This window comes from Eubalaena glacialis, chromosome 6 (assembly GCF_028564815.1).
Source record: "Eubalaena glacialis isolate mEubGla1 chromosome 6, mEubGla1.1.hap2.+ XY, whole genome shotgun sequence".
NCBI lineage: Eukaryota > Metazoa > Chordata > Mammalia > Artiodactyla > Balaenidae > Eubalaena > Eubalaena glacialis.
The window spans coordinates 85,657,095-85,672,785 of record NC_083721.1 but is presented as its reverse complement, the minus strand read 5'-3'; the positions used below and the strand labels follow the sequence as shown (position 1 = coordinate 85,672,785).

The 15,691-nt window shown below is 39.1% G+C and overlaps 1 protein-coding gene across 8 annotated transcripts in view; it reads left to right on the top strand.

Moving 5' to 3' along the window:
* Nucleotides 1–690: 690 nt before the first annotated feature.
* Nucleotides 691–15,691, top strand: part of ATP11B (ATPase phospholipid transporting 11B (putative)) — a 124,823-nt gene continuing 109,822 nt past the window's right edge. For all 8 annotated transcript variants that reach the window (XM_061194446.1, XM_061194447.1, XM_061194440.1 and 5 more), the window contains exon 1: nucleotides 691–978. In XM_061194446.1, the coding sequence (XP_061050429.1) occupies nucleotides 952–978 (27 nt within the window). In that variant the 5' untranslated portion in view covers nucleotides 691–951. The remainder of the gene's footprint in view (nucleotides 979–15,691) is intronic.

Below are 15,691 nucleotides of genomic sequence, written 5' to 3'. Positions count from 1 at the left end.
TAGGTCTTGTTACTGATGAGGTGGTTTTGATTGCAGGAGTTCGGCAGTTAACAGTAAACAACTACCTTCCCACAGAAAGTATTTTTCCCGCTAACCTGTTCAATTTAGCACTGCGAGACAGCGTATTTTGTCTATTCTCCCGGAAACGCTAGTCCGCACCGGACCAGGCCCAGGGGAGTTGCATCCCCTTTCAAAATTACTGAAGTGATCAAGATTTCCCTAGCCCCAGCTCAGTCGTTGGCTAGAGAGCTGCGTTAAGTGTTGAGACAAAGGCTTTGGCAATTTCACTGAACCGAAACTGGAGACCTCCGGGGATTAACTTTCAGTCACTACACTCCTGATCTTGCGTATGCGTGTCGGGCGGCTGGGGGAACCAAAGAAGACAGAAGAGAACCAGAAGCAGACCCGCATCAGGAGGTAGGAATAGAGGAGTCGGCCAGGAGCTGCAGGCTCGGTAGACAGACACACCCACGCGACTAAATCCTACCCTAGAAATGAGGGGAGGGGGCAGAGCCCAGACGCCGCGTTCGGAAGCCCGGCCCCCCTCCACGCTCGCCGCCTTCCCTACCCACGCGGCTGAACCTGAGCCCTCGGTCCGCGCAGCCAATTTCGTCACGTCCGGGGGCGGGCCGGGGCGCCGGGGGCTGGCCCGGGTGGGGCCGGGGGTGGGGTTGTGGCGGTACTGCGGGTGACAACGGTCAATAATGAAGGTGGCTGCGGCGCGGCAGCGGACTCAGCTGCGCCGGGCGGGGGCGGCGCCGGGACCGCGCCTGTAGGACCTCGGGGCCGGCGCGGCGAGATGGGGCCCCGGCGCGGGGAGTGAGGCGGGAGCGACGGCGAGCGGAACTTCAGCCGGAGGGGCTCTCCTGCTTCCCCCTCTGGCTCTTCGGCCTCCACCTGCAGCCCCTCGGCCCCCGCGTCCCGCGGGACCGGGACGGCGACGGCGGGGGCATGTGGCGCTGGGTCCGGCAGCAGCTGGTAGGTGCCTCCGCCCCTCACCTCCCGGACGCTCGCTCCCGCGCGGTCTCTCGGGCCCAGGTGGCGAGGAAGGGCCGGCGGCGCGGAGCCGCGAGGCCGGGGCGCGGGCTCCGAGCTAGGCCGCAGCGGAGGCGGGCGCGGGCCCGGGAGCCGGCAGAGCCCCGCGCAGCTCCGGCACGCGTCTCGCTGCCGAGCCCGGGCCGCCGAGGTCGGCGGCGGGAGGCGTCCGCTTCCTGCCCGCGCTTCTCGGTTACTCCCTCCTCCTCGGCGCACCTGGGCGGCTGCGATCAGAAGCGAGTCCGGAGCGGGGTCGGCGTCCCTCCTGAGGAACTCGGGCGAGGGCACGGAAAGAGAGTAGGTCTTGGGGAGAGAAAAGAGGCTTGTGTTTCCTGCCTCTAACAATTTGGGACTCTTTTGAGCGAAGGGGAGGGTGAGGACTTGTCTCCAACTCCCTCTCCTCGCTGTTTTCGCGGTTGCGTTATCAAGGAGGAGGGTCACTTACCTAGTCTAACCGCTCTCAACGAAAGAAATTTTACCCAAGGCCTGGGTGAGGGAAAGAAAGAATATTCCAACACCCCGTCTAGTTTCGAAGGTAAGTACGATAGTTACGGAGGACTTTTCCTTCTTACCTTGTCCTCACCCTAACCCTAAGTGAAACTTTTCGAACGCGAACCTCCCTTTTTTCCGTTCTCCCGAGGCAGTTTGAACGAGACTGGTTTGGAACCAATGGTTAACTTTTCAGTTTTACTGGAACACCTGGAGAAAAAAAAGGATCTTAGAAAAGGGTGATTTAAGGCATATAACAAGCGCCAGCTTTCTCAGAATTAATTCACAGAGAAAACTTTCTTGCCTGCTGGCAACTGCAAGCCGCAAAATACACCACTAAGGCAACGTGACAGTTAGGACTGAAATTGCTCCTGGCTGAAGAAGCCTAACCTTACCTCCATGATGAGGTCTGTTACTGTTTGCGGCTTAATTTCTAAATCGCATTAGTAATTAAATGTTGTTACAACTCGGTGTTTTCATTTACTAATTCAAAAGGCAGCGAAGCAGAAACGGTTTTTGTGGGACTGTAAAGGTTTTGTGGGACCAAAATATTGATACCTCTTTTTCCCTGCTCTGGAAGAACATTTTTTTTGTTATGACTAAGAAGTATGCTGTTTCAGAGCCAGCCTTCTGTTAATTCATTTGGCAGTGGGCATCATTCTCAAAAAAAAAAAAATCTTGTAAATGAAACTAGAACTGCCTGCCACTGCCTCAGACAAATGTTCGCTCTCTATTTTTAGGTAATTGGGCATTCATATATCCCAGATATATGCCTTATTAGGAAACCAAGCTAATGATGTCATTATAATACCAAATTGTTGTAATACTTTGGCTTCGTTGCAGTAAGCGGCAGCTCGGTAACTTTACTCTAGAAGTTGATTATTTCAGGTCTGATCTCATGCCTTTGATTTGCCCATCTTCACGTATAGAAGCCTTGTTTACCTGATGGTGTTTTTGTGTGCTAGTGGTTCTCTTAAAGTTTTTTCTAGTAGATTTAAGACACCACTTCTCAGTGTTAGGTATTTTTGTTAACCTGAATAAAATCCTGATTGTATAACCATTCTCATCTTCAAGACAGGCAATCTGGTAATGTTTTTTTTAAATGGCTTCAGCTGAACACAACTAAAAGGAAGGGCAGGAAGTTGTGTGGTTAATTTACAAGACAACTGCCTTACGGGGTGGTTAACAAGTTGAACAAGTTCGCTGTGCACAAAAAATGCTCTGACATTAGTCGCTCACTTCACTGGTTTTACTTTTAAGTTATCAGTATGTAAGTACGGAAGTATGTAATCAGGCCTGTGCCCATGTAAGACTTTGTTTCTCTGATTAAGTCTGTACAGTCACTTAAATTATACATTAAGGATAGTGGATTCACAGAGTAATGAAAGTGTATTTTACTATCCCAGCCATAAACAGCCATTCTGGTTACTACACCAGGAATTATTCAATTCAAAGTCTAGTTTAAATTATACTTCCATTTGCTCAATGAATTGAATCTTTTAGCAATAGGTTCACTTAAGAAAATTCAGATAACTAGGACAGATTTGGAGAAATTAATAAGATCACAAAGACAGGTTTTTTTGAGTTATAAAAACACTTTATTCATTATATGCATCCCGATTTTCAACAATTTAAATTGTCTTGCCAAAAAAAAAGTTTATTATCATTTTGTACTGAAACAACTCATATGTTCTATTAATTCTTCTCTAATTAAAAAAAGTTTGACTCCTTATCTCCACAGACTGTTTTCACTTCTTGACGCAATGAGAAAAATTAGGAGGTTGTCAGAAAGTTGATGTTTTCCTTTGGGGAAGCAGACTGAAAAGATTGGACTATCCTTTTCTTTTTCTTTCTCTTTTGTTCTTTCTTTCTTTTTGGGCTCATAATGCTAAAGTTATTTTACACTAAGAAAATTTTCTTATGATGTCTTTCTGGTACAGTTGGTATTATTCTAGCATCACATGTGTGTTAACTCATTAGAGATGACAGCACCATGATTATAGTAGTGGAAATGCCATTAGCTACTCACTGTATTCTCATATTTAGATTTTTGTGGTAGCCATTAACCACCTTGGCTATTAAAATTCTAATTAATTAAAAATCCATGTGGCTATTAGCTACTATATTGGACAGTTCAGAGTAGGACATATTCATTAGCACAGAAAATTATTGTACAGCGCTACTTTAGACAAATGAAAGTCTTTGTCAGTTCATATTTTAGTTGACATGTAATATTTCTTTACAGGGCAATGTAGTGCTGTGTTTTTAAAGCACTTACTGTGTGCAGACATAATAAGCTAAATACTGGGGACACAAATGTAGGTCACTGAGGGCCTTATTCATCTCTGTATGCTCATTGTCTCACACAGTACTTGACATAAGAGTAGACACTGGGTACATGTTTGCTGAATAAATGAATAGGTGAGAAAATAAAGAATGAATCCATAGCATTGCTTCTGTGTTTAGAGATCAAGTGACAAAATTCAAAGATTGACCAGTCCATAAGAAAGCTAGAAAATTACTATTATTTTTAAAAACACAACTTAATGTTGTCATACTAGGATACAGTTTATTAAATTGTTCCATAAATGTAGTCCCTTCAGGTTTGTATCCGCAGTGATGGAAGGAGGCTAGTAAGATTGTCTTCTGATTCACTAAGAAAAATGGGAAGCTCTTAACCTAAACTCTCAACCCATTCACATTCACCAAACTTGTTTATATCTTAATCTAACCTTTCCACTTGTCACGGAGGAAGGTGCGACGGTCCTCTCTTCCAAACTAACCAGTCCTCGTGCTCTTTCATCCTGCTCTCCGCACTCCGTATCAATTATCTATAGTATGTTTACTCTTTTTCTTTAAGCTGTGAACATGTTCAAGCCTCCTTCTACTAATTTACTTTGCCCTGTACCTGTGTCAAATTCTTTTCAGTTTTCTAAAAAATAGGTCTATTCTGCGTAATTATGCTGTTCAAGACTCTTGAAATGTGGCTAGTTCAAATTGAAATATGCTTAAGTATAAAATATACCTAGGATTTAAAAAATGGTATAAAAAAAGAATGTAAAAATCTCAATTTTTTATTGTTACATGTTGAAATAATATTCTGGATTTATTCAGTAAAGTAAAATATTGCAATTTTGCTTGTTTCTTGTTACCTTTTTAAAAATGGTTACTAGAAATTTTTAAATTACATATGTGGCTTGCATTTGTGGCTCATGTTATATTTCTGTTAGTGCTGCTGTATAACATTAAAAGTGAGCTTGTGTTTCTTTATGGCACGTTATGTAAGTCTAGGTAGCTCACACACTAGACTGTAAATATCTTAGAATGGGCCATATTTTGTTCATCTTTATAGCCCTTGCACTCAAGACAGCAGCTGGCCCATATTGTAGGTACTCACCCACCAAATGTTGATTGACTAAGTGAATGAGTATCAGATTTATTTCAGCATCAATTTGGAAGTACCTGTGTTCTTTGCCTTTCTCTCGAGGAATGAATAAGGAGTAGTAGGTCAGGGAAGCACAGGCCTACAATGGTATTATTTTGGTGTGACTAAGTAAATTTTAACCTCAAAAATGTTTAAGATCCGAGATCTTAGAGTATTTGCTTATTTTATCTCTATGTTCAGACTTATATTCTCAGATACCCAATTTTTCATTTGGTTAGAGAGGTCAAGCATTAGTGGAATCCCAATTATCCTAACAGCACTGGAGTAGGGACCTTGTCCAGATACCCCAAAGAACCTTGTGATTGCCACTATCATCATTAAATATCCCTTCTATCCCTGCAGTCTGTTTTCAACATAGCAACCAGAGTGATCTTATTAAAATACAGGTTAGGTCATGTAATTCCTGTGTTTAAAACCTTCTGAGGACTTGCCTTCTTGCTCAGAGTAAAAGCCAAAGTCTCTGCTAGATCTGTATCCACCCCCCTCCCCAAACCACTTCTCATCTCCCATCATTCTTTTTATTTTTTTTTTAATTTTATATATTTATTTATTTATTTTTGGCTGCGTTGGGTCTTCGTTGCTGCACGTGGGCTTCTCATTGCGGCAGCTTCTCGTTACGGAGCACGGGATCTAGGCATGAGGGCTTCAGTAGTTGTGGCGTGCGGGCTCAGTAGTTGTGGCTCGCAGGCTCTAGAGCGCAGGTTCAGTAGTTGTGGTGCACACAGACTTAGTTGGCTCCTTGGCATGTGGGATGGATCTTCCCTGGACCAGCGATCGAACTCGTGTTCCCTGCATTGGCAGGCAGATTCTTAACCACTGCGCCACCAGGGAAGTCCTCCCATCTTTCTTCACTCACTTTGCTTTATCCACACACATCTTGCTATTCATCAGAAGTGCCAGGCATACTTCAGTCTTAGGATTTTTGCCTTGGCCGTTACCTCTGCCTGCAATGTTCTTCCGCTAGGTATCTGCTGGCTCCTTCACTCCCTTCAAATCTTTATTCAGATGTTACCTTATCAGTGAGGCCTTTTCTGGCCATTCAGTATAAAACTGTAAATCCCCACCCCCATACTTCCCTATCCCCCTTCACTGCTTTTTTTATTTCTCTTAGCACTTATCACTATTTAACATACTCTGTACTCTACTTATTTGTCTCATTTATATCATGAAAGCAAGGATTTTTGTCTATTTTGTTTTAGTTCTCCATGTAATAAAAGCTGTTTCTCAACTCTGCATCTACTTTTAGGTAACACTATTTCTTTCTCATTTATTTATTCATTCACTCAAACATTTTCTGAACATATACCTGTGATAGCATATTGCTAGGCTCTGGAACTACCAAAGTGAAGCAACCCCAGCCCTAGCCATTCTTCGAGGACTAATGGATATTTGAATTGCTGTCAGTTTTTTTCCTATTTAAAAAAATGTTGCGGTGATCATTTTTGTTTATGTGTGGTTTTTTTAAATTGGAATACCTAGAAGTGGAATTGCTGGGTCATGGGGTGTGCACGTTATGCCTGTTACTAGATATTGCCAGATTATTTTCTAAAACATGAGAGTTCCCCTTTTCCTACATCTTGGTCAACACTTTGTACTGTCAGACTTGAAAAACTTACCAATCTGATGAGTGTGAGAGGTATATCATTTTGCCCTAATTTGCATTTTGCTGATTGCTAGTGAGATTCAGGTGTCCTGTGTTTCACTCATATGAATAGATTACCCACTTTTCTTTTCTTTTTATTTTATTGGAATATGGTTGCTTTACAACGTTGTGTTCGCCTCCACTGATTACCCATTTTTCTGTTGGGTGGTGTGTCTTTTCCTTATTAGTTTCTTCTGTAGTCTGGATGCCAATTCTTTGTTGTATATGTTGTAAATATCTTCTTTTAGCCTGCCCCTTGTATTTAACTTTGTTGATGGTGTCTTTTTTGATGTTTTAAATTTATTTGTAGGTAAATTTATTAGGTGAATGATTTCTACTTTTTATTACTTGTTTAGGAATTCCTTTTCTACACCAGGGTCATAAAGCTGTTTTTCTAGTGTTTTCTTCAAGTTGTCTAAAAGTTTAGTTTTACAACATTTAGGTCTTTAATATACCTGGAATTTATTTTTGTGTATGGACTAAAGTAGGGAATTTGTTTTCTCCCACATAAGAAGTTATTTGTCCCAATGCCGTTCATTGAATGAGCCATCTTTTCCCCACTAACCAGTGTTGTTTGCCTTCTCTGTCATATACCATCATTCTCTTTGTTTTGTGTTCTGTTTCTAGGTTCTCTATTCTGTTTCATTCATGTATTGATCTGTTGGTGCACCAGTAATGCACTATCTTAATTATAGTGTTTTATGAGAAGTCTTGATATCTGGCCAGGCAGAACCCCCAATCCTTGTTTTTCCCCCAGAATTGCTTGGGATCTTTACTCTTCCATATGCTATTTTTTATAATCAGTTTGTCTAATTCTGTGGAAATCTTTCTAGGATTTTGATTTGCTTTGCATTGAATTCGTTAAGTTTCTATTCATATTTTTTCCCTTTGATCATGTAGAAGCTATGGATTGTATTTTTATCCTTTTTTTTCTAGCTGTGCCTATATATTGAGCATCTCTATCCACCTACAAATAATATAGGGATTTAGAAGATGTTGACCTCAGTATTCCCTCTCACCTTCCACATTACTGTTACATAATAGTTTAGCTCTATTTTTTTCTTTTACCAGCTTTCTTGAGATATAACTCACATACCGTACGATTTACTCATTAAAGTGCACGGTCCAGTTTTTCGGCATATGCGTAGAGTTGTGCAGCCACCACCACACTATGACGTTTGGACATTTTCATACGCCCTGAAGGAGACTCCCTACCCACTAACTCTCATTCTCCATTCCCCCAAGCCACTAGCCCCCAGCCATAATCAATCACTAATCTACTTTCTGTGTCTGTAGATTTGCCTCTTCTAGACATTTCAGGTAAATGGCATCATACACTGTGGTATTTTGTCACAGTCGTCTTTTCACCTAGCATAATGTTTTCAAGGTTCATCTGTGTTGTTGCACATATCAGTACTTCATTTCTTCTTCTTTTTTTTTTTTTTTTAAATATGGCACCTTGGCATATTAAATTTTTTTTTTTTTTTTTTTTTATGGCTGTGTTGGGTCTTCGTTTTCTGTGCGAGGGCTTTCTCTAGTTGCGGCAAGTGGGGGCCACTCTTCATCGCGGTGTGCAGGCCTCTCACTATCGCGGCCTCTCGTTGCGGAGCACAGGCGCCAGACGCGCAGGCTCAGTAATTGTGGCTCACGGGCCCAGTTGCTCCGCGGCATGTGGGATCTTCCCAGACCAGGGCTTGAACCCGTGTCCCCTGCATTGGCAGGCAGATTCTCAACCACTGCGCCACCAGGGAAGCCCTTCATGTCTTCTTAATGTCAAATAATATTCCATTGTATAGATGTACCACATTTTGTGTATTCATTCATCAATTAATGGACATTTAGTTTGTTTCCGCCTTTTGACTATCAGAAATAATGATTCTTTGACCATTCATGTGCAGTTTGTGGATGTATATTTTCATTTCTCTTGGGTAAATGCCTAAGGAGTGGAAATTACTGGGTCATATGGTACCTCTCTTTTTTGAGGAATTGCCAAACTGTTTTCCAAAGTAACTGCACCGTGTTACATTTCCACCAGCAATGTGTGAGGGTTCCAGTGTCTTCATATCCGTACCAACACTTGCTTTTGCCTCTCTGATTCTAGTCATGGTCGTGAGTATAAATGATAACTCATGGTTGTGATTTATATTTCCCTAATGACTGATGATTTCGAACATCTTTTCATGTCCCTGTTAACCAGTTTTTTTGTTTGTTTGTATTTTATGGGTTTGTTTGTTTTTTGGTGAAATGCTTACTCAGATCTTTTTGCCTGTATTTAAGTTGTCTTTTTTTTTGAGTTGTAAGAGTTCTTTATGTGTTCTGGATACAAGACCCTTATCAGATATGTGATTTGCAAATATTTTCTTCCATAATGTGTGTTGTAGTTCTACTTCTTTTTAAACTCAAAACGTTCTCTTAACTTTTTAACTGTTACTCATTTTGATTGATTACAGTGATTTTTTTGCTCACCATTATTTCTTGAATACCATCTCTTCCCTCTGTATTTACTTTTATTGTTGCTGAAATATACATCCTTTAGTTATTTTAAGCAAGGCTTCATGTGTGGTAAACTTTCTTAGTTTTTATGTCTTAAAATGTCTTTATTTCATAATTATTATTGAATACTAATTTAAATAGATTCAGAATTCTAGATTAACAGTTACTTTCACTCAACATATTGAAGATACTACTTATTCTGTTGCTTTCGGACATTTATTGCTGGTGTAAAATATGCTTTTAATCTAATTGTCATTACTTTGCTGATACTCTCTTAAACGTTGTTTGTTTTTAAGATTGTCTCTTTGTCCTCGATATTTTGCAGTTTTTACTCTGCTGTATTCATCATGTTGTTTCATATGATTTTTGTTTTTCCTGCTCTACACTTGTGTGTATTTTCAATCTGAAAGCTGTCATTTCTACAGTTCAGAAAAGTTTACAATGTTTTTTTCCCTTTAAATATTGCTTCTCAGGCTTTAATTTTCTCATTCTCAAACTCTTGCTTGATATTAATCTGTGCTCTGGCTCTTAACTTCTTGTTCATATTTCTCATCTATTTTCTCTGTGCTGCTTTCAACGTGAATTCCTTAGTTCTAGCTTCTAGTCATCAGTTCTCTCCATATCCAATCTAGAGTTCATCCTTGTCTTCTGAATTTTTAATTTAAATGACTTTTTTTTCCAGAATTTATTATTGGACCTCTTGCGTTTCTGTCTGTTCTTGATGCATATTGGCCGATTTGTCTTGTAATATTTTGTTCTTTTTAAAAAAAATATATTATTCTGTTACCTCTTTGGAGGTTTTATACATGTTTAAAAGTACACAGCTTTTTTCAACCTCCTTTCAGTTGAACCTGACTCTAGGACCCTGGTACAAAAGGGGATTGAACTTCAGACTGCCTATTTCCAGACCCAGAGTCCCAAAGGCTCAGCCCCTGATTACAGAAATGATTATCTTACTTTAAGCCTAGCTAAGTTGTCTTGATTAAAGAAAAAAAATTTTTTTATCTGTCTTTGCTTTTGTGAAGTAAAGGGGGGAGTTCAAAGTATGTATTTTTCCAAGGTCAGTAACTAATTAGTGCCAGAGGCAGGACTTAACCCAGAGAGTTTTTCCAGAGAGTTTAGCAGTGTGGAAGAGAATTAGCAGTAGCAGTAGTTTTCCCTATATATCTCTTTGCTAATCCTGCCATTTTAAATCTACCCAAGAGTGAGGCAAGAAGAATGAGTTAGGGAAAGAAATTTAGGCAGCAGTGGTACTCTGGAGATGGGGGTGACAGGTTTGTAGAGGAAGAGGAGAGAAGTGATCAAGAGTTCCTGTAGTTAGTCAGCTATGGCCATTTTCAAGTTGACATAATATTTTAGGTACCAGAAGAAGCTAGACCTTGCTTGTACCTTAATATATATCTCCTCTTGAATATGTTATCTAATATCAAATGCAATACATTTAAATTGATTTTGAACAGCATGGCAAATTTTTTGAAAGATTTTCAGTTTTAAATTTCTTTTTTCATCTTAAACTTTAGGAACCACAAACTATTTTGAAGTTGGAGAAGTTTGTGATGTTGAAATAGAAATTGGAAATGCTGAAGAGTTAAGATAGTTGTCTTTTTTTTTAATTTTTTTTTTAATTTAATTTTTTTTTTTAATTTTTTAATTTAAAGCAGGAGCTTTCTCTAGTTGCAGCGAGCCGGGGCTACTCTTTGTTGTGGGGCACCCGGGCTTCTCATTGTGGTGGTTTCTCTCGTTGCGGAGCACAGGCTCTAGGCGTGCAGGCTTCAGTAGTTGTGGCACACGGCCATTAGGGCACACAGGCTTCAGTAGTTGTGGCGTGCAGGCTGAGTAGTTGTGGCTCGCGGGCTCTAGAGCGCAGGCTCAGTAGTTGTGGTGCACGGATTTAGCTGCTCTTGGACCAGAGCTCGAACCCATGTCCCCTGCATTGGCGGGCAGATTCTCAACCACTGAGCCACCAGGGAAGTTCCTAGTTGTCCATTTTTATTAATAACTTTTATTACATCTGTAATGAAATTATGCCATACTTTTTTTTATATTTAAAAATTATGTTATTTAACTCTTTATTCAGAAGAATGTACTTGATAATTTTCTATAGAAAAAAAGCGAGTCATCTAATGACTTACTGCTATTTCAGTCAAAATTTTACTCATTTTACTTGATATTTGTTTCATTTTTTGTGCTTATTAAAAGGCCTTTTTTTTTTTTTTTTTTTAATGAAGTTTTATTCAGGCCCTTACTTCTCATTTTGATATTTCCACAGTACCAAGTGTATTACCTAGTAAGTAGTCAGTGCTCACAGTATTTATAATGATTTTTAAAATTAAATTATAGGGTAATTTAACAAATGAAATAGTAAGTGGCTTGATATTTCATAATGGTCGAATATTTTTACTTAGATTGGTGCAGTGCCTAGCATAGTATCAAGCACATGTTCCTCAATAAATACTTGTGTTACATATTGGTCTTTTAAGATTTTGCTTTGAAGAGTCTTTTGCAATGAGTGCAATTGACAGATAAAGCTTGAGTAGTATATAAGTCAGTTCAAGTCTTAATCACATTTTACCTAGGAAATTGTTTCTTCACTACTGCATTTCATGAGCTACAAAACGAATATAGATATCCTTCCTTACCTCACTTCTCCTCTATGCTCTTTAATATATTAGTTCAGAAAACTAACAAAGATGTGAGGGTGGGCTTGATTTTTTTTTTTTTTTTTTTTTTTTTAACTACTGAAAGGCAGGGAAGTAGTTCTCTAACCTTGTCTTTTCCTATTGAAAGTTTTTTAAAATTTATTTTATTTATTATTTATTTTTGGCTGTGTTGGGTCTTCGTTGCTGCACACAGGCTTTCTCTAGTTGCGGCGAGCGGGGGACACTCTTCGTTGAGGTGCGCAGGCTTCTCATTGCGGTGGCCTCTCATTGCGGAGCACAGGCTCTAGGAGCACGGGCTTCAGTAGTTGTGGCACACAGGCTCAGTAGTTGTGGCTCGCGGGCTATAGAGCTCAGGCTCAGTAGTTGTGGCGCACGGGCTTAGCTGCTCCGCAGCATGTGGGATCGTCCCGGACCAGGGCTCAAACTCCTGTCCCCTGCATTGGCAGGCAGACTCTCAACCACTGCGCCTCCAGTGAAGTCCCTCCTATTGAAATTTAAATACTGTGGAGGAACTGGCCTCTAACTTAGATGTGCAGACCTTCAGACTTTGTGCGTCCAACTCCTATGCAACATTAAAGGGAATTGATGCAGTGCTTACCTGTGAGTGTTGATCAGCCTTTTTTCCATCGTATATTTGCAGAATTTAAAAAAAAAAGAAACTTAGGAATTTATTATGAGACAGCAAAAGTCAAAATTCTTAAATAATCAGAGATGCTTTTATCAATCTTTATATAGTCTCCTAGACCATGAGTTCCCTAATAAATGATGTTTCCTGTAGATGGAGATAAAGTTTTCAGTGGTCTATGGCAAAATGAGAAAAGCAAGGTCAATGTAACACACACATGTCTGTGTGTGTGTGTGTGTGTCTTTGCTTAAACTTATATATGTCCTTGTTTTTGAGGACTTTTTAACTTTAAAAAAATAAACTTTTTATTTTAAAATAGTTTTAGATTTTCAGAAAGGTTGCAGAAATAATAGAGAATTCCTATACATTCTTCTCACCCACTTTCTCTTATTGTTAACATATTACTGTGCTACATTTGTTACACTAATAAACCAATATTATTACATTATTATTAATTAAACCCTGTACTTTATTTCATATTTGTATATATTGCAAAATGATCACCACAGTATGTCTTGTTAATATCCATCACCACCCAGTGTTGCAGAATTTGTTTCCCTGTGATGAGAACTTTTTAAGATCTACACTCTTAGCAGTTTTCACATATACAATACAGTATTATTAACTATAATTACCAGGCTGTACATTACATCCTATAACTTATTTATTTTATAACTAGAAGTTTGTACCTTTTGACTCCCTTCACCCATTTCACCCACTCCCCAACCCCACCTCTGGCAACCACCAGTCTGTTCTCCATTATTTCTGTATCTATGAGCTTGGAGGTTTTTTTTTAGATTCCACATATAAGTGAGATCATACAGTATTTGTCTTTTCTCTGTCTGACTTATTTCACTTAGCATAACGCCCTCAAAGCCCATCCATGCTGCAGCAGATGGCAAGATTTCATTCTTTTTGATGGCTGAATAATATTTTATTATATATATATATATATATATATATATATATCACATTCTCTTTATCCACTCATTTGCTGATAGACATTCAGTTTTTTCCCGTACCTTGGCTATTGTAAATAATGCCACAGTGAACATGGAGTGCATATATCTTTCAAATTAGTGTTTTTCATTTTCTTCCGATAAATACCCAGAAGTGGAATTGCTGGATCATATGGTAGTTCTATTTTTAATTTTTTGAGGAACCTCAGTACTGTTTTCCATAGTGGTTGTACCAGTTTACATCGTCACCAACACTTCTTATTTCTTGTCTTTTTGATAATAGCCATTCTAATGGGTGTGAGGTAATATCTCATTGTGGTTTTCACTAGTATTCTTTTTCTGGTTCAAAATCTCATCTGGGATAACACATTACATTTAGTCTTCATGTGTTCTTAGGCTCCACTGGGCTGTGATAGTTTCTCAGACTTTCGAGAAGAACTAAGTCTTAGGTTGTTTTCCTTACTTTCTTTTTTGTTATTATTCTTGCTTAGAAGAATTAGAAGTTGGCAAATTTATGTTAGTTTTCCAGTTAAAATTTTTTTTACTGTTCTGTGAAATCCAAAACTCTGTGAACCATTGCCTTTGGTTATCAGAAATCAGTGTGATGACCATTAATAATTAGTGTCTCCAAGTTTCCTAATTATGTTTTTTTGTTGTTATAAAAGAAATATCTATTAGTAATTTTTTAAAAAAATGAATGTGAAGTTTAGAGTTAATTGAATCTTATAAGGAAGAATTGGTGATCTGATATGTGGCGGCAGTCAGAGTTTCCATTAGATGTGAGTGTATACAAAAAGCCATAGGAAGATATGAAGTCTGTAAACACTGAGTAACTGAACTTAGTTACTCAGTTGATGACTGTATCAACTCATCATAAAGGTATTTCTTAAAATTACCAAAATAGAAAATGTAGTAGTATATGATTTCAGCTTTCTTCATTTTTCATGTTCAAATTTTTAAATTCCATTTCAAATTAGAGATCCTGTCCATTTCCACAGTTAATGCTTTATACCTTGGCTCTTGATTGTTTTCTCTTCTTTTTCCTTGATCCTTCAGTGATTTTTCCTTCCCATAACTTTTTCTTCCTCTTTACCAGATTCTTCATTTCAAACATAAAAATAAGCTTATGATTTGCTTTTACTAAAAATGTTTCACTTGATCCAGCTTTTCAGTTGTTAAGTGCTATCCCCACTTCCCCACCCTCCTCTCCGTCCCCAGTCATTAATCCACTGTAGCCCTTTTTTTTTTTAATTTTTGAATTTTATTTATTTTTTTATACAGCAGGTTCTTATTAGTCATCCATTTTATACACATCAGTGTATCCATATCAATCCCAATCTCCCGATTCATCCCACCACCACCACCACCCCCCCCTCCCCGCGGCTTTCCCCCCTTGGTGTTTGTTTGTTCTCTACATCTGTGTCTCAATTTCTGCCCTGCAAACCGGTTCATCTGTACCATTTTTCTAGGTTCCACATACATGCATTAATATACGATATTTGTTTTTCTCTTTCTGACTTACTTCACTCTGTATGACAGTCTCTAGATCTCAGCCATAAAAAGAAACGAAATTGAGTTATTTGTAGTGAGGTGGATGGAGTTAGAGTCTGTCATACAGAGTGAAGTAAGTCAGAAAGAGAAAAACAAATACAGTATGCTAACACATATATATGGAATCTAAGGGAAAAAAAAAAAAAAGGTCATGAAGAACCTAGTGGCAAGACGGGAATAAAGACACAGACCTACTAGAGAATGGATTTGAGGATATGGGAAGGGGGAAGGGTAAGATGTGACAAAGTGAGAGAGTGGCATGGACATATATACACTACCAAACAGTAAAATAGATAGCCAGTGGGAAGCAACCGCATAGCACAGGGAGATCAGGTCTGTACTTTGTGACCACTGTAGCCCTTTTAACTGTACTCAAACTGCGTTGTCAGAAGCCACTGATGATTTACGAATTGTTAAATTCAGTTGTCTTTTTTTCAGTTCTTATCTTTCTTCGCAGCATATGAAATAATTCCTTTTTGCAACTTCTTCCCAGGTTTCTGCCATACTACTCTTCTTGTTTTTCTTCTGCTCTGATGATCTTTTTTCCTTTTTGCTTATTCCTTTTCTCCCACATGTATCTTAAATGATAGCCCTCAGAATTCCATCTCCTACCCTTATTCTCTTCTTCCTCTGTACTCTCTTAACAGGCAGTCTCATACATATCTTTGACGTTAACCACCATTATTATGCTTGCTGGCTTCCAATCTCAAGTCCAACCCTCTCTCCTAAACTCTACATAAACATATAAGTTGCTTAGTAGATATCCATGCTGGGCATACCACATTCAAACCA